The sequence below is a fragment of the Rhineura floridana genome, chromosome 12, assembly GCF_030035675.1.
Source record: "Rhineura floridana isolate rRhiFlo1 chromosome 12, rRhiFlo1.hap2, whole genome shotgun sequence".
In the NCBI taxonomy this organism is placed as follows: Eukaryota; Metazoa; Chordata; class Lepidosauria; order Squamata; family Rhineuridae; genus Rhineura; species Rhineura floridana.
The window spans coordinates 45,736,139-45,761,149 of NC_084491.1; the positions used below are offsets into that span (position 1 = coordinate 45,736,139).

General features: G+C 51.4%; 1 protein-coding gene across 1 annotated transcript in view; it reads left to right on the forward strand.

The window, feature by feature from the left end:
* The first annotated feature begins 785 nt into the window (after nucleotides 1-785).
* FXYD6 (FXYD domain containing ion transport regulator 6) overlaps nucleotides 786-25,011 on the forward strand; it is a 28,350-nt gene continuing 4,124 nt past the window's right edge. The window contains exons 1-10 of the mRNA XM_061592495.1: nucleotides 786-1,399; nucleotides 4,955-5,017; nucleotides 6,148-6,186; nucleotides 6,276-6,350; nucleotides 7,279-7,315; nucleotides 8,185-8,234; nucleotides 8,753-8,762; nucleotides 10,244-10,289; nucleotides 13,414-13,557; nucleotides 24,410-24,503. Coding sequence (XP_061448479.1) covers nucleotides 4,960-5,017; nucleotides 6,148-6,186; nucleotides 6,276-6,350; nucleotides 7,279-7,315; nucleotides 8,185-8,234; nucleotides 8,753-8,762; nucleotides 10,244-10,289; nucleotides 13,414-13,557; nucleotides 24,410-24,503 — 553 coding nt within the window. The 5' untranslated portion in view covers nucleotides 786-1,399; nucleotides 4,955-4,959. The remainder of the gene's footprint in view (nucleotides 1,400-4,954; nucleotides 5,018-6,147; nucleotides 6,187-6,275; nucleotides 6,351-7,278; nucleotides 7,316-8,184; nucleotides 8,235-8,752; nucleotides 8,763-10,243; nucleotides 10,290-13,413; nucleotides 13,558-24,409; nucleotides 24,504-25,011) is intronic.

The window sequence follows — 25,011 nt, forward strand, 5'->3', positions numbered from 1 at the left end:
TTAGAAGCCCTCAAGCATTCCTCCTTCAGGCAAACAGAGAGACTTAATTTTGATAAAAGAAGCAGGGCAGAAGGCACAGGATTAAGGCGCTCAACACCCAAGGCAATCAAGGGGTTGGCCGCTGTTTTTGCCCACTGAATGGGCTGTAGGCCTCCATGTGTTCTTGGGCTTCAGCTGCACCCCCTGCCTGGCCAAGGGCCTGGGAGGATGAGCCTTAACAGCAAGGGCAGGTTCCCTGCTGGTGGTGGGGCCTGGGGGCAAAACTTCAGATGACCAGGCGCCCTGGGGCCCCACCTCCTCTTTGATGCAGACAGATCAGCCCCTCCAAAGAGAGAGAGCGCTCACGGGGAGTTGGCCAGCGAGCCGCTTCTGCCCCAGCGATGCCCCAGGACTTGCACTAGTCCACAAAGGCCACAGTATTGCCGCCAACAGAGCCCATCCGTTCAAGAATCCAGGCTTCTTGAGCAAGCAACAGTGGGCACAGGGGCTTTGGCTCGGCCCTCGGCAACCTCTGAAGCACCTTCGGCGGTCAGCTTAGCTCAACTCAGGGTGGCTGCTGGCAGCGGTGATGTGAGGGCAAAGGAGGGCAAGGTGGTGGCTTCCCTCGAGGGGAGGAAGTGGAGGGAATTGCACCACCTCATGGGAAACCAAGGGGCGCTGCTGGAGACCTTTAGTAGCAAGACTCACTTCCCGGCGCCTAAGAGCCGACCAGCGCTTCCAGCGGTTACAGCCACGTCCTGGCAAGCCCCCCGCTGATGCTGCTGCCCCCTGTAGCCAGCAGGCAGGAGGGAGGAGGGAGCAGCGCACGGCAAGATGGCTCCGGGGCCTCAAGAAAGCCCCGGGACCACTGAGAACCCAGCCGCTCTTTCCTGAAGCCTAGAGGTGTTGGGTGGAGGCGACGAGGATAAGCAAGAAGCCTTGTCCGAGGCTGGGCGCGTCTCTAAACCTGGGCAGAGAGCTCTGCCTCCCTCCGGAGCATCCTCAGGCCGCGGGCGTCGGGGCGACGGGCTGTTGGAGCTTTGCTGCGCCCGCTCGACAGGCAGGAGGTGCGGCCGTGGCACCTTGAAACCAGACTGGCCATCCCGGGGCCGCTGCCGCCGCCAGAAGCACGCTCTGACATCAGCGCAGGCGGCGGAGAGACCCGCGCCCCTCCCTCCGCTCCTCCTTCCTCGGTCTGCCGGCGCCGCCTCTCTGGCTCCCTCAAGCCCCAGCCCAGCCATGCCCGAGCCCGTGGCACGCCCAGCGCCAGCCAGCCACGAGAGGATTCAGGCTTGAGCGGAGCAGCGCCCGGAGGAAAGGAGACAGCCCGCCCGGCCAGCCCGGCCCTCGCGCCGCCTTTACGCAGCGCACCTTCGCCGTCGGACGGCCTCCAGACCCGTCCCATCCCGCCGCCTGCCCGGTAAGCGGGGGCCCGATGGGAAGGCAGCCACGTCGCGCGGGCTTTCCGCCCCGCCCAGGCGAGACCGGCCGACGGCGGCTTGGCTCGCGTCTTCTGGAGGCTGCATTGGCGGGTCTCCCAGCCCAGCTCCGCCGCTCTGCTACGAGGCGCAGCCGACAGCGCGGGAGACGTGACTGGGGAGGAGATGGCTTTCGAGGGCCGAAGGATTCGCCCGAATCCCCCCGTGTCTGTGTTCCGGGGGAGCTGGGCTTGTCCCCTCTTCCGCGTCCACATCCCTCCAAGTCCATGCAAGCCCCCTCCCGTTCCTGCCTGCCACCACCGGGGCCTTCCCACTCACGGACACCCCCTCCCTTCGCTCCGGGCCCAAGCAGCACACCTCTTCCCGCGGCACGTCCTTCCTCCTTCCCCCTCACCTAACAGCAACAGCCGGGCTCAGCCTGGGGACCAGGTTGGGATTCTGGGGCTCAAGTCTGCAACAAATGAGGGCGATTGAAAATAAGGAGGCGCGTGCCTCTGAGCGTTTGCAGAGTGCCTCCCTCCAGACTGGGAAACAGCATTAGCTGAGCTCCAAGACTTCTGGCGTGAAAGAGACGGGCAAAGAGGGTGGCTTCGTGGGCAGAGCTCGGCTCCGGCGTCCGTCTTTGGGGGATCGCTCGCGCCCACCTGCTGCGTGGCACGGCTGGGGGCGCCTGGGCGAGTGCCCAGCAGGAGTCCCCGGGAGCTCCGTGGAATCGTCACCCTTCCTTCGCCAGGCGCCCCAGCTGCACCCTCCCCCCCGCTACTTGTTGGCGCCGCTATGGGCGCCGCACATGCCCGCTCGCTCGCCCGTCCGTCCGTCGGGCTTGCAACCCCTTCTATTGCAGGCTCGCGATTGGCCTTGCTGTTGCCGTGCCAACCACCTGCTAGCACGGCTCTCCTTTCAGTGGGTTGCCTAGCTACCAGTTATCTCCCCACATAGGCTGGGAGGCTGTTTCGCTTTGCCTGGTCTCCCCCCCCCCCCTCAGATGGAACCCAATCCGACAGCCCTTCATTTTGCACATTTCTCCCCAGCCCCCCGTGATGGGCGCCGGAGCAGCCGCTCGCCGTGTGCCTGAATTCATCCGCCACGACCCCCCCTCCCGCGCCTCGCCTTTCCCTTGTAGATCTAAATCTGGACTTGTGTTGGCCCAAACACGGCGCCTTTCTCTTGACAAGGCGACTTTTCTAAGTGTGGAATGATCCGGGGAAGTAATCTGACCACAGGAAGCCATTATGGGAGGCGGGGGGGGGGAGAGCGAGAGCGAGGAGAAATCTTGTTTATCTGAGCAAAACGAAAGCGAGCCAGCGGGGGAGGAGGGAGGGGTCTCCTTTGAAAACTCTTCTTGGCAAGGCAGGCAGAATCTGCGGGAGGGAGGGAGGGAGGGAGGCGCATATCTGCCTGTGAATAGGTTTGGCAACATGAAGAAATGTTTTCAAAGCGGTCCAAGGCTTCCATGAGATTCCCTCCCTGTGCGCATGCGCCCACTTGGCAGCCTCTCCTTGGCATCTTCTGCGCCCTCGCTGGAGGTTTGAGCCTGTGCTCTCCCAGCCGATTGAAGAGGGAGTGCTGGGGGTAGGTGGGCAGCTTGATAAAATGCAGGACGAAAAGCTCCTGAGCTGTGGGCATCCTTGCCAAATGGGGTGTGTGTCTGTCAGGTGGATTCCTGCCTGCCTAAACTAATGGCAATGGAGATATAACTGAGGAAAACTGCTTCTGGCCACAGTCTGCCTGACTGTGGCGTCTCACTCTGGGGGAGCCATTCTCCGCAGATGCCCTGCCAAGAGCTTAATTTTTGTTGCAAGCAGAGAGGAGAGGAGGGAGGCCTCCTGTTGGGGCACACGCTGCAATTAAGCTCTTCCCATTAACTGACTGGGTGAAATATATCACAGCTATTTGCAAGTTAGCAGATCGTAATAATTATGTCTCTGCCAGCTTGTGTGTAGGCATGATGTGAAGGGGAATATAGTGGGATGGTATAAAATTGTGTCCTTTGTAGCTAGACAGAAATGAAATATAAGAAAATAACTCGGCCGCATGGTCCACAAAGCATCAGAAGTTGTCTCATAGGGGTAAATAAATAATGACTACACTATAGCTTCCATTTACTGGAACACACCTGTGGGAATTTGGCCATGCTCAGTTAATGTGAATGTGGCTCACACTTCCAGCATGGTGTCTTGATGTTATAATATAATCCCATATGCAGGGCAGCCTCCTAGGGTCAGCATTTGCCTTATAGGGTCAAGCCTTGTTGGAGGCAGGAGTCGGGGCCAGGTTCCAGATCAAAATAGATTCAGGACATCAGCAGCAACTTTCCCATCACACTGGCACAGCAGCTGACCCTTGCTGGACCTTTAGGCTACTGCAATACACTTTACATGGAGCTGCCTTTGAAGACATTTGGGAAACTTCAACTGGTAAATAATGCAGGTTGGGGCCGGGTGGTCAGACTATATTATGCCTGTTGCACCACTTACACTGGCTATCAGTGTGTTTCCAACCCAATTAAAAGCATGACATTTAAAGCCCTAAACAAAATTAGGTCCAGATTATTATATTTATTTATTTATTACATTTATAATTAAATATTCCTCCCAGAAGGAGCCAGGGCAGCGAACCAAAAGCACTCTAAAACATATTTAAAACAAATGACTTTAAAAACATATTAAAACAAAACATCTTTTTAAAAAGCTTTAAAAATATCTTAAAACGCAATTCCAACACAGGCTGGGGTAAGATCTTTACTTAAAAGCTTGTTGAAAGAGGAAGGTCTTCAGTAGGCACTGAAAAAATAACAGAGATGGCGCCTGTCTAATATTTAAGGGGAGGGAATTCCAAAGGGCAGGTGCCACAGCACTAAAGGTCCACTTCCTATGATGTGCAGAACGGACCTCCTGATAAGATGGTATCTGCAGGAGGCCCTCACCTCCAGAGTGCAGTGATTGACTGGGCATATAAGGGGTGAGATTTTAGGGACTGCTTCCACCAGTACCATCCAGCCTATACTTCTGCTTTGGAGGCCCTGTTGAGATGCTCACTTGAATGAAAGTAGATTGTCAGGCACACAGAACAGGGCCTTTTTGCAGTGTCTCCCCGCATGATGGATCTCCAGCCTAACTGTGATTAGGCAAGCTGCTTTGCTTGTCCATTTTAAACAGCCTTAAAAACTCACTTTTTCTGTTGTCCTGCTGCTCTGTATATTTTTAAGGGTTTTGAGCAACTGACCTTCAGGACCTCTGGCATTGCTGACCTCTTGGAGCCCACATGAGGGTGACATCCTCTGCTCCTGAGCAGCAAGTGGGCAGCTCCTCTGGGAAGGATGGGAAGCAACTGCTATGGAAATGTGTGTGTGTGTGTGTGTGTGTGAACGTGAACCTCATGCAATAGAAAACCGGCCCCATGAGTTGCAATAGGATTGGTCCCTAGAGCTGCAAGTGGAGGACAACTTGCTGCCACCTCTCCTGTTGCCACACATGTTCTCCCTTTGGTCCTGCCTTGGCCTGACCCCCCCCCCCGGCTCTTTTCTTTCCCCTCAGCAGCCATGGAAACGGGGCTAATCTTTCTCTGGTCTCTCCTGGTTCCAGTGATGCTGGTGGATGGTATGTACCAGTCTTGGCCACTTTGCATTCTGGGGTAGCGGGGGTGAGGGGGGAACCTGGCCTCATGAAAGCAGCTGCCCCCCCAGTCCTCCTCTGTCTGAGGGTGCTGCTGTCCCTAGAGGAGGAGAATCCATCCCAGTTTCTGGTGGCCGAAAAGAAGACTGTTCAGAAGGACAAAGCGAGGCACTCAGGTCAGGGCTTGGCTTCTTGAGCCTTTATGCGTGTACTTAAGATCATTCTGCTTGCAAAACCATTATCATTTTTCTCTATGGGATGAAAGGGTTGTGGTTAAGCATGACCTCCAAGGGTGACTAAAATATCTGTGCTGTTGAATTCATTTTCTGGGGTACATAAGAAGGCTTCCAATGCTAAAACACCTGCAAAATATACCCTTCCCAAAAGTGTTATGGAAATATGTATGCAGAGATCCTCAGTGCTCTGAGCTGCGTGTGTGACAGTGTGTGTATTTACCTAAGTAGTAGGCTTTTACCCTGCATTTGGATCACTGGGACTTAAGACTTAGTAAAATAAGAAAAGCTACTTTATAGAAATACATAGTAGATAGGAAAGGCATACCTAGTTCTAACTAACGAAGCTGGAGACTCAATGCCCAGATGTGGGTCTTGCCCTCATGGCTCAGGAGAGAGCAAAGACAAAGATGTCTCCTCTCTCCTCGGACAGTGGAAGAAGACAAAGGAAGGAGGGGCAGGCCAGCTTCCCTGAGCTTATCAGTTTACAAGGGAAGGAAGTTAGGCAGAGAAGAGCACAGGTAAAGGTAGGCCAGCCTAGCCAGCTGGAGGACCCTCACTCCATCTTACTTCTGGAATACAAACAAAAGAGCCCAAGCAGGAGTTGCTCTTCCCCAACAAAAAAGAACCCCCCTTTGGGCCAATGTAACCCTCCCTTGATTCCTTCCCTCCCCCTACATTTGCCACTTCCTGAGCCCCAGCAGCAACAGCTGCTGCCCAGCCAGCCCCCTTCCCACTCTGTCCAGAAACATTCCTCAGAGCTGCTCTCCCTCCCCAAAGCATCAGTGCCCCTCCTCACACACACAGGGAAGAGGGGGTTCTCATGGATTTCACTGTTCACAGATCCATATTCATGGAATTTTCTCTCTTTGCTGTTTCCAGTGACTGATCAAGAGAAGCAAAAAGACCCCTTTAACTATGGTGAGCTTCAAGCACCTCTCCTGTGTGCCTTTCGGAACATTGCTGCCTGTCTGGAAGTGCACAATCTCTCTTGTCTTTCTCTTCCCCAGACTACCAAACCCTTCGGATCGGTGGCCTGGTCTTTGCTGTGGTCTTCTTCACCGTTGGAATCCTCCTTATTCTGAGTATGTCAACAGCAAGTCTGTCCAAGGTCTGGGTCTCTGCAGACCTCCCAGTGGCTGGAGGGAGGCAGACTCCTCAAGCAGTGCTCTGGAGCTGCCACAAAAGGGCAGCATGCTGGCAGCGCTTTCCTTTGTGGAGAGGCACTTGTGGGATTTTTTGCTTCTGGTGCCCAAAAGATTTCGGCCAGTTTGGGTACTGTGTGTGTGTGTGTGTGTGTGTGTGCCAGTTCCTCTTCCACCTCAGGCAGCAAAATGTCTTGGCTCAAACAATCCTGAACCCCAGAGCTGCCTAAATTTGCTCTTGAGGAGCAAAGGGTGTTATGAGCATGAAAAGTTGCCCTCTTTCCTTGGAAAAAACACCACCAGTCCAAGGCACCGGCTAGAAGACGAAGTATGAGGTGGTTGGAGGGGGCTGAAGCACTGCTTGGGTGGCAACTCTCTCCTCATGCCCCCCCCACGACCCCACGTCTTACTCCCAGTTGTCCTTCACCATAAATGAAACTTGCCCACCCAGGAGGCAGTTCAGAGCCCCCCCAAGAGTGGAGGATCTCTTCCTCTTCTCTCCCCTCCCCCCGGAAATAAGGATGGGAGACAAGTGCTTCCCTCCGTTCATCCTCCTGAGGTGCCCTGAAGGCAGCTATCATGATGCACAGCTAGTGAGTACTGTAAGTCTTCTTTTTTCCCACAAGTACATCATGGGAAAATCTCTCTCACACACATGCACGCACGCACATACACATGCACACCACCAAGTGGAAGATCCCAGAGACCTAACAATTCTCCAGAGACACACCCGTGGGGTGGGGTGCAGCAGCATAGCCAGCCTGTGAGGGGAGTTTTGGTCGGAGCTATGCCCAGGGATGCCCGGTTTACAGAGGCAACCCTTTGTTGAGGTTTCTGTTCCAAATTCATGTTTTTTTTCTCCCCCCAGGCAGGAGATGTAGGTGCAGTTTCAACCAAAAGCCAAGGTACGTGGCGGGGTGGAGGGCACTGAGTCCTTGCCTAGGTGGCACCTCTCCCCACATTCCCTCCCCTGTCCCCGTGCATTCATTGCTCCCAGAACCTCTCCACCATAAATGAAACTTGTCACATCAAAAAGGAAAGCCTGTGACATTCCAGTGAGCAAGGGCCAATGTGTCTGTGGTGCTTCCCAGCTGGGTTGCTCTGGCTTAGGGTGATGGAGGTTGGTCTGAAAGGAAAGCAGCCTGGGAGGCTGCAACTGAGAGAAGTCCCAGCTGCCTGCTCAAAACGGCAGATACACCAGCCGCTCTTCTGCTCTCAGTCTTGGCCTATGTGGGCAGGGAAAGAGGCAACGACGTGCCAGCATATCACAGCTAGTTTGGGCCCAGGAAGCAAAGTTAGGCATGTTTCTAACTAGTAGCATCCTTGTAACTTCATTTAGTTAAGAGATTTGGGAAAGAGGTCATAGCTCGGTGGCAGTGCCTCTGCCTTGCATGCAGAAAATCTCAGGCTCAATCCCCAACGGCATCTCCAGGCACTGCTGGGACAGACTCTCTCCCAGAAACCTTGGACAGCAGCTGCCAGTCAGTGCAGGCTGTCCTGAGCCAGATGGACCAATGGTCTGACTCAGTATAAAGGCAGCTTTTGGTGTTCCGATGAGCCTGAAGAAATTCCTTGGCAGCAGATGACCTTCAATTTCAGGCAGGTGTACCTTTAGATGCCTTTACACTGTAAATGTGAGGACAGATTCCCAAACTGGGAAATATGGCAACCTTTACAAACCTGTGGCCAGAAGCACCAGCCAGTCCTGGGCACCTGCCTGCCCCCATAATCCTAAGTGAGGCAAGCTGGCCACTCTCCTGCACTCTCTTTGCAGGGCTCCTGGAGACGAGGAGGCCCAGGGGGAGAATCTGATTGCCTCACACGGTAAGGGCTTTTCATACCGGAAGCATCTTGAGGGCCTCTCCTCCAGGGGGAAGCCTCCTGGCCCCTGACAAAGGGTGCTTTTGCAGGAGGCACTTGAGCTGTGCTTTGGCTTCCCTGCCTCTGCACTTTGCATGTTTGGATCTTTGCATTGTCCCATGGTTTCCTGGAGCCAGAGAAGCTGCAGGTGCATGAGGCAGCGGCCAGGATGCTCTGTGTGAGCTGCACCATTCATCATGGGAGCTGGTCACACCAGCTTTCTCGGAGCTCTTGACTGAACTGGCAACAACTTCTCTCTGCTTGGCATTCTGTGCCTATCAAGTCTCTTCATCAGCTCCAGAGGGGAACTCTTGCCCCTTGTGGCTGGTGGTGGGAGGTATGGGTGGCGACACCCAAAGTGTGGCCACTTTCCTGAGCGCTGTTCAGAAGGAGGAGGAGAGGCACATTGTGCTGTGGAGGAGAAGCATGCGTGGGCCATGGCGGCACTAGGGAATGTTTCTCAATGGATTTTTTTCTTGCAGCAACAGGAGCGCAAAAAGCGGAGAACTGAACAGGAATCATGAGGTGAGCTTTCCAGAGAGAGCCCGTGGTGTCTCTCCCATACGTGGCAGGGCTTAGCCATGAGGTGGACTGGAAATACAGATGGGCGGCCCATCAAGGGCATTTGCACCCAATTTCTGCTCTGTGGAATGGGGTTATAGTGATTTGAGAGTGTTCTAAAATTGAGGCTCTCAGTTTTGGTTGCATGAGAGCGGAAGCTTCTGAGGGAGGGACTCTTTTCTAAACCAGTCATGATAGAATCAGTGGTCGAACCCTTCCCAAGCCAGATATGCTGGAAGATCACCAACAGTAAGCACAGTTTTTCCTGCACAAAAGGGGTCACACCTACCCTTCTACTCCCTGCTCTGCCAGTTCCACGGCATTTTCACCTCTCTTCTCTGAAAATGGGGGCACAGGACGCTAGTCAAATCCCAGCCCTCTTTACAGTAAAACCTGGTGGGAGCAGCTCGAGTGTTTTTTTTTTAATTGCTTCAAAGAGCTTTGGCAACTAATTGGCAGATCAGCCCATTGCCCCTCCAAGTGTGGCCAATGGAAATGCTTTGCTGTAGGCGACTTGTGTGCTCATGGCCCAACAAAGATTCCAACGTGTGCGGGGAGGATGCAAAAATTTATTCTGAGTGCAGCATTTGACTCTGGCTGTGAGCACGAGTTGGCTCCAGCAAAGCTTTCCATTGGCCACACCTGGAGGAGGGACAGGCTGATCTGCCAATCAGTTGTGAAATCTCTTTGAAGCTGAATTTTTAAAGAAGGCATTCGAGCCGCTCCCACCAGGTTTTACAGTAAAAAGGGGGTGGGTTTGACGTGTCATGTGCCCCCATTTTCAGAAGAGAGAGGTGGGGGCCACTGGAACCGGCAGAACAGGGAGTACAGCTCTGAACAGAAGGCACAATTTCTTCCTGAGTGGGGCTGCATGAGCCCTCTTGCACCCTCCTCCACTCCCCTCCACGACTCTTTCCCAGAAACTTCCGGGGAGGGGGAGTTGATGAGGAAGCCTTGAAGCAAGGGGGGAAAGCCTCTCTTCCAGGATGCTCCTTATGAAGACCTGATCTGATCCCCAGGAGTGGCTGAGGATTTGTGCCTTTGTGAAGCTGGATTTCTCTGTTGAATGTTGTCCCTTTGGGAGGCAGTGACATCCTGACATGCAGATGGTGTTTTCCTTGAACCTGGTATTTTTTGTAGTTGTTTGAGTGGCTGAGAGCTGTGAATGTCAAATCCCTGCCATTTGGCCATGAAATGGCCTTCCAAGCTGTTGCAAGCAGAGGTGTGTGGGAGCAACACACTGGTGCTTCCTTTGCTAATGGACATCTTTAGGCGAAGTGAGCAGATGCCATTTCCTGAGCTTGTGCCAAGCAAGTCAGAGACAACCTCTGTGCCTAGTGTGGGCCCCTGCTGCCCTCCAGCCCAGCTGAGGGTTCAAGCCTGCCACACCCTTCCCTCCTCTTCTCCTGCAGATCTAGAGACCAGATGATGGACAAGCAGACCCCAGATGCAAACAATGTGAATAGACACTGAGGCTGAGACCATGCCTGGGCCCTGGCAGGGAAATGCTGGCAGCTCTGGGGCCATGTTGGGCTGAGTCCTGGAACATCCATTCTCTCTCTCAAACCTCCCGTCCCCCCACTTCTCCCAGTACTGTCCAACTGTGTAATGTTACTCTGTGGTGACTGTTTCTTTCACTTCATTGTTGTTGTGTGAGTTACGTTTTTCTTTGACCTCCCTCGTGCTGTTGTGACGTGAAGCTCCATCCCTAACTTCCCTAACTCCCTTCCCTAACTTCCTCCTTAAAGGGAAACTTCTCTTCATTTGTATGTGTGTAGGGGTCCTCTTTGTACCATAAAGTACCTTTCCATGACCCCAGATGCTGGTGAGAGCATGGAGTGGGGCTGGGGGAGAGAAGAGGGTGCAGAAACCTGGCCCAGAATATATATATTCTATCTGCATACATTCAGTGTTCAGCCATAACAGAACCTGACTCCCTTTCTGGCTACCCTGTTCCTCTTCCCCTCACCACAAGGCAAGGGCTATTTTGCCCTCTCCCACCTCTGACCACCATCCCACAATTCCAGTCAGGGGAAGTTTCTCCCCTGCCATCCCCACCACCACCTGTGCCACTGTGATGCCAACCTGAGTGAAGATGCCAATTTCTGCTGATGAAGAGGGGTTGGGAGAGGGAGCTGGTTCTGTGTCAAGCGGGGGGGGAAGCGATGGTTCTCTGGCTCCGCACGTGGCTGAGAGAGGGAAGATGGCAGCAACAACAGCCCTGCGCTGGTGGCCTGGGGGTGGTGCCTCTGCAAGTCTCTGGCTTCCGGCCATGCCGTTCTGCGGGAAGGTCTGCTGGTGGCTCCAGAGTCCCCAGGTTTCTTCTGCACAGCCTTGGAAGGTGACATCCTCATTCACGCGAGCTTGGCTGGGGATGTGCTGTGCAAGTGCTCCTGAGTCAGGAGCATTTATTTTTGCAGAGCTCACCCTCCACCCCATCTCTGTCTGGCTGTTTCCCCACAATGTTTTACACAGCCACTGTGCAAATTCAACAAATTCAGCTTGTTTAAATGCAAGGTTTGCTCAGTGTCAGAGCTCCATGCCAGTGTAAGGAGGGAATCCCTCACCTCGCCTTTGTCTGGGACAGTGGGGATTTGCCCTGCCTCAGTCCACCATCCTCAGCACAGGAACCTCTCGCCCAGCCCAGCCCAGCCCAGCCCAGCCCAGCCCAGCCCACTTCTTCACTCTGACCTTGATGGACTGGGGCCACTGGGAACACCTTGGCAGGGCAGGGTAGAGGGAGTGGTCTCATTGGGTGCCACCTGCCTCCCTCTGCAGGTGGGATCCTGCACAGACTCCACACTTTCAAATGAATGAGCAACTGCCCTGTCCTGCGCTGCCCCCTCCACAAGTGTTTGCTGTGTGTCCACCACAAGTTCTCTGTTGCCATGTGCTTCTCCCTCGTGTCTGTTGTGTGCAGTTGGTAACAACCATTTAACACACCTGGTAGAAAATTGTCCAGCCGTAAAAGTGTTGTAACTCGGAAAGCCAAACCCACTGTTATGCATTCATCTGAAATAGGCAACCTTGCTGTGGTGCTGTGATAAAGGACTGTTGCATTTTTGTGTTGTGTCCCAAAACCCACGAGAGACGAAGAATAATAAAATACCATTTCTATTTCAGTGGCTCTGTCTCTGTCTCCCTGCGGGCCTGGGCTGCTGCTCCAGTTGCTCTTGGCGGTGCGCTGGGGTCATGGCTTCTCCTGGGGAGCCCAGGGCAGCTGCTGTCAGCTGGGGAGGGGGCACGCACTACCCCAGATCCTCCCTGCTCGAACTCTGCTGTGGCTACAAGGCGCCAGTCTGCCTCCCCCCTTCCTGCGCCATCAGCACTGGCCCCCTCCAGAGCATCCCCATCCAATGCCCAGACAAGTCCTTTTCTTCCCCTAATGTTAAGGAGACCCTCGGTTGCAGGGCAGTTTTGCAGAGGTTACAGCTTACCCCAGTCTCTCTGCCAAACCCGGACCAGCATCTTGCTGCTCGCCAAAAATCACTGGGGCACTTATCTTGCTTGTTCCTTTGGTCTGGGGCTTCCTCAGTACAAAGAATGTGTCTCCTTTCTCAGGAAGGTACTGTGGAGCCCAGGACGTTTTGCTGCCTGGGGCAAGGGACAAGATGGCAGGCCACCTCCACTCCCACATACCGAAGCTGACCAAACTGGGAGTTGCCTCTTACTTTGACCCTGCAGGGGAGACCAAGCCCTCCACTTAGGGGGTGTCGGACAGGCCTCATGGCATGCACAACTCCGTCCTCCACCCCCTCACTGCTGCTCCCCAGCATCTGCTGCCTGAGGCACATGCCTCACTGTACCTAATGTTGGGGCCGGCCCTGTTGTTGCCCTAAGCCAAATGATGGTAGATCCTTAATGACTATTTCTAGAAGTTTGCAGGGGGCATGGTTTGGCTAAAATTTGGGTGGGTCCAATACCCTAAATAACTGTGCCCTAGAAAAGTTGATCGTGGAACCAACCAGAGGGGCAGCAACCCTGGAGTTGCTGAGAGATGGACCTGCTGAGAGATGAAAGCATTGTTGAACTGATATAATGGTCATTACAAAGCCTGGTGGAACGGAGAGAGCCAGCGGGACATAGAATCATAGAATAGTAGAGTTGGAAGGGGCCTATAAGGCCATCAAGTCCAACCCCCTGCTCAATGCAGGAATCCAAATCAAAGCATTCCTGACAGATGGCTGTCCAGCTGCCTCTTGAATGCCTCCAGTGTCGGAGAGCCCTCTACCTCTCTAGGTCATTGGTTCCATTGTCGTATGGCTCTAACAGTTAGGAGGTTTTTCCTGATGTCCAGTCGAAATCTGGCTTCCTGCAACTTGAGCCCATTATTCCGTGTCCTGCTCTCTGGGACGGTTGAGAAGAGATCCTGGCTCTCCTCTGTGTGGCAACCTTTCATGTACTTGAAGAGTGCTATCATATCTCCCGTCAGGCTTCTCTTCTCCAGGCTCAACATGCCCAGTTCTTTCAGTCTCTCCTCATAGGGCTTGGTTTCCAGTCTCCTGATTATCCTTGTTGCCCTCCTCTGAACCTGTTCCAGTTTGTCTGCATCCTTCTTGACACTGTTATCTCTGCTCTATAGGAAGGGCGTACTGGAGGAGGTGCCTTTGTGTTCATCAAAGAGGACATTGAGTCCAGCAAGCCAGAAATCCCAAAAGGGGCAGACTCCTCCAAGAAATTGTTGAGAGTGGTGATACTGGGTCCCAAGAGTAATTTAGTACTGTGGGTATGCTATTCCCCCCCCCGATCAAAATGTCCAGGGAGAACTTGAGATAAAGAATAAAACTGAGGAAGATCAAAAAGCAAACCATGAGAACAAGCCAAGAATACGTGTGCATGCCTCTCAATGCCAGTTGCTGAGAGTCACAAGGAGGAGGGTGCGCTGCTGCAGATCTTGCTTGCTGGCTGCCCCGAAGAGTCATCTGGCTGGCAGCTGAGTTCAGGATGCTGGACTAGGTGTGCCTCGGGCCTGGTCCAACAAGGCTGCTGGTATCTTCTTGCTCTCAGCCGCAGAAAGCCTGTAAAGCTGCTTACAGTTAAAATGAAAAACATTCTAGGCCCTTTATGGGGATCATCAATATCTGATCTGTGGGGGAAATGCTGTTGCCTGGGGACTGTTTGCAGGCATCCCATGGACTTCTGGGAAGTGGGCTGCTGGACCAATGGGAGGCCCCGCTTTGGTCTGACTTAACAGGACGTTTCCCATGCAGAATCTAAGAGGAATTATGATGATGTCTCTTTCCTTGCAAAGCAACCCAAAGCAACTATAAGGTTAAAAGCAATTATAACCCATTAAAACAACAGAGGCAGCACAGGTCTTGTGAGACCTGCGATATTAAAAGAGGCCATTGATACCTAAAGCGCTTCAAATTAAGGGCCAAAAGCCCCAGGGGAAAAGGAAGGTTTTTGCCTGGCGCCTAAAAATAGATAATGATGGCACCAGGCATAGTCCCCCAGCATTCCTCAAGAGTTTCCCCTCCTGAACAATTCCATGCGCACTGGCGCCACCTGCTGCTACCTGGTTGCAACATTGCTCTTTTGGTGGGCAGATCCACTCCAAGGGAAGAGCATAGCATGCCCAGCATAGATTGCGCTAGCACGTGTGAGGTACACACAGGGAGCAAGAGTGGCAACAACTATTCCAGCTGGGATCTTCCCCTAAGTGGACTTTGAATGACTGTGGGGCTCCTGTAGGTGACTGGTGCTGTTAACATGAAACTACCCTCCAGCCCCTCCTGGGATTGTCCTGTATGGTGATGGAAGAAGCACAGCATTGTTAACTTGAGCTAGGATGGATGATGTGTTTCAAAGTATGGAGCAGAAAAGCAATGTGGCAGAGTCATCCATCGCTCTGCTGAAGGTTCTCTGGCCACCTTCATAGCAGAGTGACATAAGAACATCAGAAGAGGCCTGCAGCAGCAGCAGCTGGATCAGACCAAAGGGGCCCCATCTAGCCCAGCATCCTGTTCTCACAGTGGCCAAAGAGATGCCTCTTCTGGGAAGCCCAGAAGGGGGACTGGAATGCAACAGCAGCACTCTCACCAATTGTGATTTCCAGCAACTGACATTCACAGGCATATTGCCTGAAACACTGGCAGTAGAACATAGTCATCCTGGCTAGTAGCCACTGATTCTCCTCCATGAATTTGTCTAATCCTCTTCTAAAGCCATGCAAGCTGGCCATCTCTACAGCTTTGGGAGCAAATTCCATAGTTCAAATATACACTGTGTGAAGAAGTACTTTCTGTTGCCTGTCCAGAATCTTCCAACTTTGGGTTCCAGCATTATGAGTGAGGGGGAAAAATAGCTCTCCATCCACACTGTGCATAATCTTACACATTGTTATCAGACTTCCCTTCCACTCACCATTTTTCTTAAACTAAAAAGGCCCAAATGTTGCAACCTTTCCTTGTAGAGGAGGTCATCCAACCCCTTCATCATTTTGGTTGCTTTTCCCCTCTGAACCTTTTTGAACTCTACAAATGTCTGTTTTGAGGTGAGGTGACCCAGTGCTGTATACCATATTCCAGGTGAGACTTCACTATAAAATTGTGTAACATCATCATCATGTTAGCAATATAATTTTCAGTCCCTTTTCTCATGATACCTAACATGGGATTCACAGTTTTGACAGCTGGGTTGACACCTTTGTCAAGCTATTCACTACAAACCCAAGGTCTCATTCCTGGTCAATCAGTTCAGTTCAGACCCAATGAGCACATAATTCAAATTAGGATCTTTTGCCCCAGTGTGCATCACATTGAATTGCATTTGCCACTTTACTTCCCGTCCATCTACTCTGGATGCCAAGTAACCTTGTGAGCCAGGAGGGTGCAGGATGACACAGGGCCTGCTGCAAAAGCTGGAGTAAATTCTTTCTCTTGGCTTCCAGTTGCCTAAGGATGTGCTCCTCCCAGGTGGGTTGGAGCCCCACTCTCTTTCCCAGCTCTGCCTCTCTGCTGGCAGGATACTCCCCATGCCCCCCCCCAATATGGGAGATAGCTGGAGTCAGCGTGGCAAGGCCAGAGGATGGGTCTGCAAAGCGGGATGGGGCTGAATTGAGTCCCAGGCTTCCAGTGATGGGATTCCTGGAGCCAATGTGGGGGGAGGGGGTCTCCATCTGCTTACAGTGTTCTGCTTCTCCCCTTCCTCAGCAGCTTCTTCTGAGAAGAGCAAAAACATGGCATCCTGTTGCCTTTGGGACTGGACAGGGCAACGGCATTCCCATTACTGGGGGAGGGATCTGTTCATTATGGAGTTGGGGGCAGGAGTGAGCGCAGGGTGGACTGGGAGGAGGGCAACCTGCCTTGAGCCTCCTGCTTGACCCAATTGATGGGAGAGGCTACAACCGCCAGGACTTCCCCTCCTCAACAGCTACAGAAGACTGGCAGACCCCCCAGGCCAGCCTCATCTGCAGACAGGCTGCTTTTAAATTATTTGTTGGCACCATGGGAGTGGCAAGGTCCTGGAACGAGTGGTTGCAGATCAGCTCCAGACACTCTTGGATGAGACTGATTATCTGGATCCATTTCAATCGGGTTTCAGGCCCAGTTTCGGCACCGAGACAGCCTTGGTCGCCCTGTACGATGACCTTTGTCGGGAGAAAGACAGGGGGAGTGTAACTCTGTTGATTCTCCTTGACTTATCAGCGGCCTTTGATACCATCGACCATGGTATCCTTCTGGGGAGACTCGCTGATTTGGGAGTTGGAGGTACTGCCTGGCAATGGTTCTGCTCCTACTTGGCGGGTCGTCTCCAGAAGGTAGTGCATGGGGAGTATTGCTCGGCACCCTGAGTCCTCCAGTATGGAGTTCTGCAGGGGTCAGTTCTATCCCCCATGCTTTTCAACATCTACATGAAGACGTTGGGTACGGTCATCAGGAGTTTTGGAGTGTGTTGTCACCAGTATGCTGATGACACGCAGCTCTACTTCTCCTTTACATCTTTTTCAGGTGAGGCTGTTGATGTGCTGAATCGGTGCCTGGTTGTGACAATGGACTGGATGAGAGCTAATAAACTGAGGCTCAATCCAGACAAGACTGAAATGCTGTTAGTGGGTGGCTCTTCTGATCAGAAGATGGATGTTTGACCTGTCCTGGATGGGGTTGCACTCCCCCTGAAAGAGCAGGTTCGCAGCTTGGGCGTTCTTTTCAAACCATCCTTGTCACTTGAGGCTCAGGTAGCCTCGGTGGCACGGAATGCTTTCTACCAACTTCGGTTGGTGGCCCAGCTACGCCCCTATCTGGACAGAGACAACCTTGCTTCAGTCATTCATGCTCTGGTAACCTCTAAATTAGATTACTGTAATGCGCTCTACGTGGGGCTGCCTTTGAAGACGGTTCGGAAACTGCAGCTCATGCAAAATGCAGCGGCCAGATTGTTAACTGGGACAAGGCGGTCCGAACATATAACACCGATTCTGGCCCGCTTGCACTGGCTGCCTATATGTTTCCAGGCCCAATTCAAGGTGTTGGTTTTAACCTATAAAGCCTTACACGGCATGGGACCACAATACCTGTCGGAACGCCTCTCCCGATATGAACCTACCCGTACACTTTGGTCAACATCGAAGGCCCTCCTCCGGGTGCCTACTCAGAGAGAAACTTGGAGGGTAGCAACAAGAAAAAGGGCCTCCTCAGTGGTGGCCCCTGAGTTATGGAACGATCTCCCCCTTGAAGTACGCCTGGCACCAACGTTAATATCCTTTTGGCGCCAGGTTAAAACGTTCCTCTTCTCCCAGGCATTTTAATTAATTATGTTAATCATTTTTAATCATTTAATCATTCAACATTATAACATCTTTGTATTTTATATTTTATGCCTTTAGTATTTAGAATATCAGTATTTTTAACGTTAGTATTTGTGAGTGTTCTAATTCTATATGTGTTTTAATTGTATATTGATGTATTTATTCTGTTGTGAACCGCCCAGAGAGCTTCGGCTACGGGGCGGTATAGAAATTTATAAATAAATAAATAAAAGAAGATGCATTTTAAAATCAGATTGAAAAAGAGAAGGGAAAAAGCCTCCCCCTCTTGAAGGCTATGTGGCCAAGGTTGACTGGGCATCTGATTGTGTGTGCGCCTGTGTGTGCATGCACCCTCTGGGATGATGCTGTGCCCTAGGTGCCAAAGTGGTCCATGTGCAACAAGAGGACACAGCAAGACTGGCTACTTGTGGATTTTCACTAACTCAATCATATGAGCAAAATGTCCTAGCTGAAACTGGTGTTTAAATAAATGGGGCACGAGACCTGCCCATCCAGTGAGTGGCTAAATAGATGCCTTCCCTGTACTCACCCTAGGACCAAGAGAACACTTGAATTTAGGCAAAGGAGAGTTGAGTAGGGGCAGGACTTCGGTGGACAGATCAGCATCCAGCCTGGAGCAGACACTTGCCATGCAAGCTTAATCTGCTGTAAGAATGCTAATGAAGTTGTCTTCCCAGTCTCCTCTCGTGCAAGGTCACTGCACAAACTTGTCTTGAGCCAATCCAGGCCAGAGAGCAAGAGGGCAAGCCTCCCTTTGTGTGCTGCACTGCTCTTAGCAGCTGTAGTTGAAAATTAAACTGCAGCAGCCAGCGGAGAGAGAGGGGAGGTACCTTTTGGTTGGGTGGGCTGGGGGTGAGGCCATGGATTACTCACTAAAGGCAGCTGCATGGGTTGGAAGAGGCTCCAGAGGCAGAGAGAGCTCAGAAACAACATGCGTGTGAGCCTGCAAGGAACACCCTCCCTTCAGTAGCTCCATTAGCTTTGCTTGGAGCCAATTGCAGCAGAAGGCCATCTGTCTCCCACTGCCCTTGAAAGGACAATCAGTAGCCTGTAACAATGCCCTCCCACACTCTGGCACCAAAGCTTCTTGGAAGGGGACACACACACACACAGAGCCCACAGTGGCTGGGCTGGTGACATGTGGGGAGCCATCAGACTCCTGACAAAGCAACAAAATAGCCTGGATTTAGACGGGTGCTGGTTCAGAACAGAATTAGTGAGATGGAGGGAATGTACACCTTTCCCTGGAACTCCTGGTACAGGACAAGCCCTCCTGAGCCCCAGGGCTGTTTTTGCCATAAAGCTAACCTCTCCTGGTGCCTGTTGTGGGCAGTCAATGATTGACAGACCTTGAGAACAAAGAGCTCATTTCTAACTGGCACTTTGATGACCGAGCTGCACATTTGTGAGTTTGGGGCAACTTAAGGAAAGACACTGAGGCCCCTCCCTGCTGTTTACATTCATGTTCCTTTCAGGTCTCCTTTGCTAAGAATAAATCTGCCTGCTTGAAGGCAGTGCCATCAAATTCTTTGCTGAAGAGGCTAAAAGGCTAACCCTCTGGGAGTTGTTGATGTTGTGTTGCCCCCTCCAGCCTAGACATTTATGGAGTCCCCACCCCCAATCTGGTTTAGCCTAACATTCAAAACAACTTACAATTATATATCTATTTATATCTATATATGGTACACACACACAAATGAAAAAAATCTAATCTAACAACAAAACAATAAACAAAGCTACCAAAGAGATCTCCAGCATGGGAAAGAAAAGTGGGGAACTCCAAAGCAGCAAAAACCAATGTGAGTCCCTCTTTTCCACCCCAGATGTGGGGCAATATGGGAAGCCTGGGGAGGGGCAAGGGGGTCACACACACCCTGTGGAGAGTTCCAGGCCCTAAGCACCCTCCCCTGTGTACCACCACCACCCTGCTTACCTCACCTTGAGGGGACCCAGAGTTAAGCCCCAGCCAAGGACCAGAGAGAACAGGGCATTCATCGTCCAGGTCCCTCCCAGGTCAATCAGGGCTTGACTGGGCCTGGAGTTGGGCCTGGCAGAGGTCATGAAACAGGATGGCCAAGACAGTTTCCATCCCAAATCCAGGCTCGTAACTAGACTGAAAGGAATGGGTCTCTTCCAGAAATACCTGCGCTGGGCTGCCACTACTTGCTTAAGAACCTTTGAGGTGGACTGTTACCTATTCAGGCTGAGAGAGGGTAACTAATGATGATTTCTATATTATTGGCCTGATGGCAGCATCTCTCTCTAAGAGCAGCTTTGGCCAGCTCAGCCATCCTAAGGCAACTGCCCTTTGGCTAATAGAATAAACTAGAGCACAGATGGGCCAAATGAAGAAGTGGCAGGAGTCACCTCGTCAAGTATTCTGCTCACATCCTCAGGATGAACAAACTGAACCTCAGCCATATGAAAATGACAAGCAGAAATCATGCAACCATCCTTAATAACAGCTGCTGTAAATAATATGGAGCCCAAGCTGGAACAAATATGATTGATTTTTATCTGCAAAGTGGTTTGCAAACTGGTCACAGCAGATCACTGAAGGCTCCTCTGTCCCCTCCAAGGACCAGTGTGCAATTTCCATTCAGAAGAGCACCACTGCCTGCATGATCCATTGCAGCTGCAGTGGCAGCTGGGGAATAAGCTTCCTTTGCTGCCCTTACTGCCATAGGCTCGGGTCCCCCAACTCAGATAGCTTCAAGAATTCCTCCACCCTCCTCCTAGCTGTTGTCCTGGCCATATAATTGCTCCTAGGTATCTCTCTAGAAAGCCAAAGAACCATCCATGCCCTTAAAGGATGAGATGGCATCTGAGGGCAATTCTGAAAACTGAACAGACCCTCTTCATATTCAAGGGTTCAAACATGACTGCCAGCCATAATGTATGAAATTCCAGTAAGGCTATCAGGGAAACATTCAGAAAGTGGGTAAAGAGAAGTTTGTGTGGGTCTCTCTCTCACACAGCACCTGAACCCAATCAGACCATCCAATGAAGCTAAACACTGGAAGATTCAGGATTGTCATGCCTGACCCTGACCTGGTGCCAAACACTTGTTCTCATGTCTAGTTCCCCTCTCCTTGCTGTGCAGCACTTTGAGGAAGGGCGGGATATAAACAAACAACAAACTCATTGATCCTGACCTTGGATATTCCTGACTTTGCTTCTGGATCATATTTGGGTGGCTTAGACTGATTCCCTGACTGTGACCTTAATTTTTGTAGATGATGCTGTACCTGAAACCCTGCCTGTGTTGGTGAGTGGCTGATCCTTCCTGGGACTGACAGCCCCACAAGACCCCGAGGGTGTTGTGAGCATAACAAGGAAAGACAAAAGAAAATACTTCTTCACCCCATGCCAGGTTAAACCTCCCAAAAGACTTGGTGACAGCCACCACCCTGGATGACTGTAAAAGGGGTTAGGCAAATGAGTGTGGACCATCAGGGGTTACTAGTTATAATGGCTGTGCAATATCCAGTATGAGAGGTACTGTTCTGTTTTGTTTTTTAATTATTGCTGCATTTATATCCTGCCTTTCCTCCAAGGGGCTCAAGGTGGTGTACATATTTTTCTCCCCTTCTCCATTTTATCCTCACAGCAGTCCAGTGAGGTAGGTTAGGCTGAGAGGCAGCGATTGGCCTAAGGTCACCCAGTGAGCTTCACGGCTGAGTAGGGATTTGAACCTGGGTCTCCCAGGTCCTAGTCTGATGCTCTAACCACTTTGTAAACCTGGCTCTGGATGACCAGTTCCTGAGAATCACAAGTAGGAGGAAGCAAGTGCACTCGTGTTCTGCTTGTGGGCTTCTGGTTGGCCACTTGAGAACACGACCCTGGGCCTTCAGCCTGATGCACCTGCAGGGCTCTTCTTATAAATGTTTTAGATTCTGATGCCCCTGTAGAAGTTTAGGGTTTTTGTGAGGCTAGTGATGATGTATCCATGAAGACAGAGCTATCCTAGGCTTCTGTAGCTGCAGATCATCACATTCCCCCTGCCAGTACAAGCCCAGGCCTGCTACATGTTCAGGAGGCCATGAAACCTTGAACTCTACAAGACATTAAGAGTGACCTTGAGAGGACACTGAAAGCTCCCAGGACAAGAAGCCACCCAGCGGGCTTCTGAAATCTTCCCTGAGACCACCACCACCAGCACAGGCAGGGAAACTGTTGGGCAATGGGCTGGGTGGTTAGAATCATAGATCAGTAGCATGGGACTTGCAAGGGGCCTATAAGGCCAATCTCTCCAACCCCTTGCTCAATGCAGGAATCCACGAGTAGAAACACACGCACTCTTCCGCCAGTTCCAACGTGTCTCCATCTCTCTCTTCTGAAAATGGGACAAAAGAATCTCAAAAGCAAATTGTCATGGCCTTAACAAATGGGGAAAGGATACTCTTATGAGAGTTTGGAGTCAAATAAATCTCTTGAAAGCTGTCCTATAAAGGAAAATATGAGTTTTGGAGTTCAGATGAAAAGAATAAGAGTGTCCTTGGGGATGTGTCTTTAGCTAATGTTTTTTATCTACTTAGGTTTGTACAATGACTCCTAACTGTATGCTGTACTGTATTTGAATTGTATATTGTCTTGTGATTTATTTCTTGTATTGTAGTTTGAGTTTTATTTGGTATATTGTTTTGATATTTCTTTTTGTGTGATGATTTTTATTTTGTATATGCTTTTGAAACTTTTTGTAAGTTGTTTTGAGTTTTATTCTGAAAAAGTGACTAATAAATATTATTAATAATAATAGTCATACTTGCACCTTTTTACCATAAAACCTGGTGGGAGCAGCTTGAGTGCATGTTTTAACTTCAGTTCCACAGAGATTTTGCAATTGATTGGCAGATCAACCCATTCCCCCTCCAGGTGTGGCCAATGGAAATACTTTGATCCGGCGACTATTGTGTTCACAGCCCAAGTTAAAGCATACCCAATAGGTGACTGTCCAGCTGCCTCTTGAATGCCTCCATGCTGGAGAGCCCACCACCTCCCTAGGTCATTGGTTCCATTGTTGTACCACTCTAACAGCAAGTTTTTCTTGATATTCAGATGAAATCTGGCTTCCTGTAACCTGAGTCCCATTATTCTGTGAACTGCACTCTGGGAAAATCGAGAAGAGATCCTGACCCACCTCTGTGTGCCCACATTTCAAGTACTTGAAGAGTGCTATCATATCTCCCCTCAGTCTTTTCTTCTCAAGGCTAAACGTGCCCAGTTCTTTCAGTGTCTCCTCACAGGGCTTTGTTTCCAGTTCCCTGATCATCCTCATTGCCCTCCTCTGAAACAGTTTGTCTGCATCCTTAAAGTGTGGTGTCCAGAACTGGATGCAGTACCCAAGAATAGGCCTAACCAGTGCCAAATAGAGCAGAACTAGTACTTCACGTAATTTGGAAACTATACTACTGTTAATGCAGCCTAAAATAGCATTTTCCTTTTTGTCAGCCACATCGCACTGTTGGCTCATATTCAGCTTGTGATCAACAACAATCCCAAGATCCTTCTCATACCTAGTATTGCTGAGCCAAGTATCTCCCATCTTATAACTGTGCATTTGGTTTCTTTTTCCTAGGTGTAGAAGTTGGCACTTATCCCTATTAAATTTCATTGGTTTTTTTTAGCCCAATGCTCTAGCCCAATGCTCAATTCAAATATCACTTTGAATTTTGTTTCTGTCTTCCAAGGTATTACCTGTCCCTCACAATTTTTTATCATCTGCAAATTTGATAAGCACTCCCTGCACCTCCACATCCAAGTCATTAATGTTGGAAGTGGGGCAAGAGCAACTCCTGTTTTGTTCTTTTGTTTGTGCTCCAGAAGGGAGATAGAGCTAGGGTCCTTCAGATGGATAGGCTTTGTTTACCTTTACCTGTGATGCTCTGACTGACTTCCTTCTGTCGCTAGACAGTTACGTCTTTAGGGAAGCTTACCTGCCCCTCCTCCTTCCACCCTTTCCACTCATTTGTTCTCTGGCTGTCCAGGAGAGAGGAGACATCCCTTTGTCTCTCTCTCTCTCCAAGCCATGGGGCTAACCCCTACACCTGGGTGTTATGCCTCCAACTTAGTTAGTTAGTTAGAACTAGGTATGCTTTTCTATCTACTATGTATTTCTATAAATAAAGTAGCTTTTCTTATTTTACCAAGTCTCAAGTCTCAGTGATGCTGATGCAGGGTAAAAGCCTGCTTTCTTAGGCAGACGCACGCGCACGCTGGCACACTCGCATTTCAACATCTGCTGTTCCTCTGCTGCTGTGGTGTTGCTTTAAACGAAATTAAGGACACAATTACACACAGTGCAACAATTAATAAAAATGTTAAAGAGCACAGGGCCCAGAACCAAGTTCTACGGTTCTGCTCATTACCTCCCCCACTTTGAGCAGGAACCCTTGATAAGGACTCTCTGAGTACCATTCTGAAGCCAACTGTGGATCCACCTGATAGTTGTTCATCGGGCCTGTTGTGTCCCAAAGTTGGCCTCTGTCTCTCTTTATGATGCACTTTTTCTGGTGTCATTATACGGTTTCATTCTTTTTTCTGGTCTTTAGGCTTAGGAATGCTTTGACATAGATAGAGGCACTTTCGACCTGCCGCTCTTGCACCCCTGCGGCTGGCACGAAGGCGGCCCCTTCTGACCGCCCCCCAAGGGGCAGCGCCGTCCGGGAGGCTGCCCTTCCCTTTGCCAGCGATGGCGGCGGTCCCCGGAGCGGGTCCTGGCTGGGCCACCCCCTGTGCTGCTTGTCTTGTGACCGCTCGACCGCCCGCCTGGGATGGATGCTAGAGGGGCGTTAATGGTTAATGTGAGCTTTCTCTCTCCTCCCCGCTCCGCCCCGGCTTAAGGTGCGCTCCTTCGGGGGTTCCAGCCCAGACACCCTCGGCTGCAGCCAGGATGGCAGACGGTAAGCCGCCCCCCGCTCCAGGTGCCCCTACTGGGCGACCCCCTTCTTCTCCCAAGAGGGCTGGGCGGGCGGGCACGGGGACAGGCAGGGGGAGAGCCGCTCATCTTCGAACCTGTTGGCGAGACTTTTGGGAGACTTTGTGCTGGGACATTTTCTTCCTTCATTGTCGGCGGGGGCATCAGTTCTCCCCCTCCAAGCACCTAAAAGCCTAACGTGATTCCCCGGAAGAACAGACAGCTGGAGATGAAAGCAAACGCCCGCCCGGCCCCCTCCGTAGACTCCTTGACAGTTTCAGCTCCGCTGGATTGAAGGGGCTGCGGGTTCGGCGGCCTCACCTGAAAAGGGGCGCTGCAGGCTCAGGAAAGGGCGACCAAAGGGACCACGGGGGGCGGAGCGGCTCCCCTGCGAAGAAATGTCGCACCCTCTGGGGCCCCTGAGTGTGAAGAAGAGGCTCGTGAGGCGGGGAGGGAGACCTGGTGGAGGTCCCCGCAGGTGGGAGGCCGCTTTC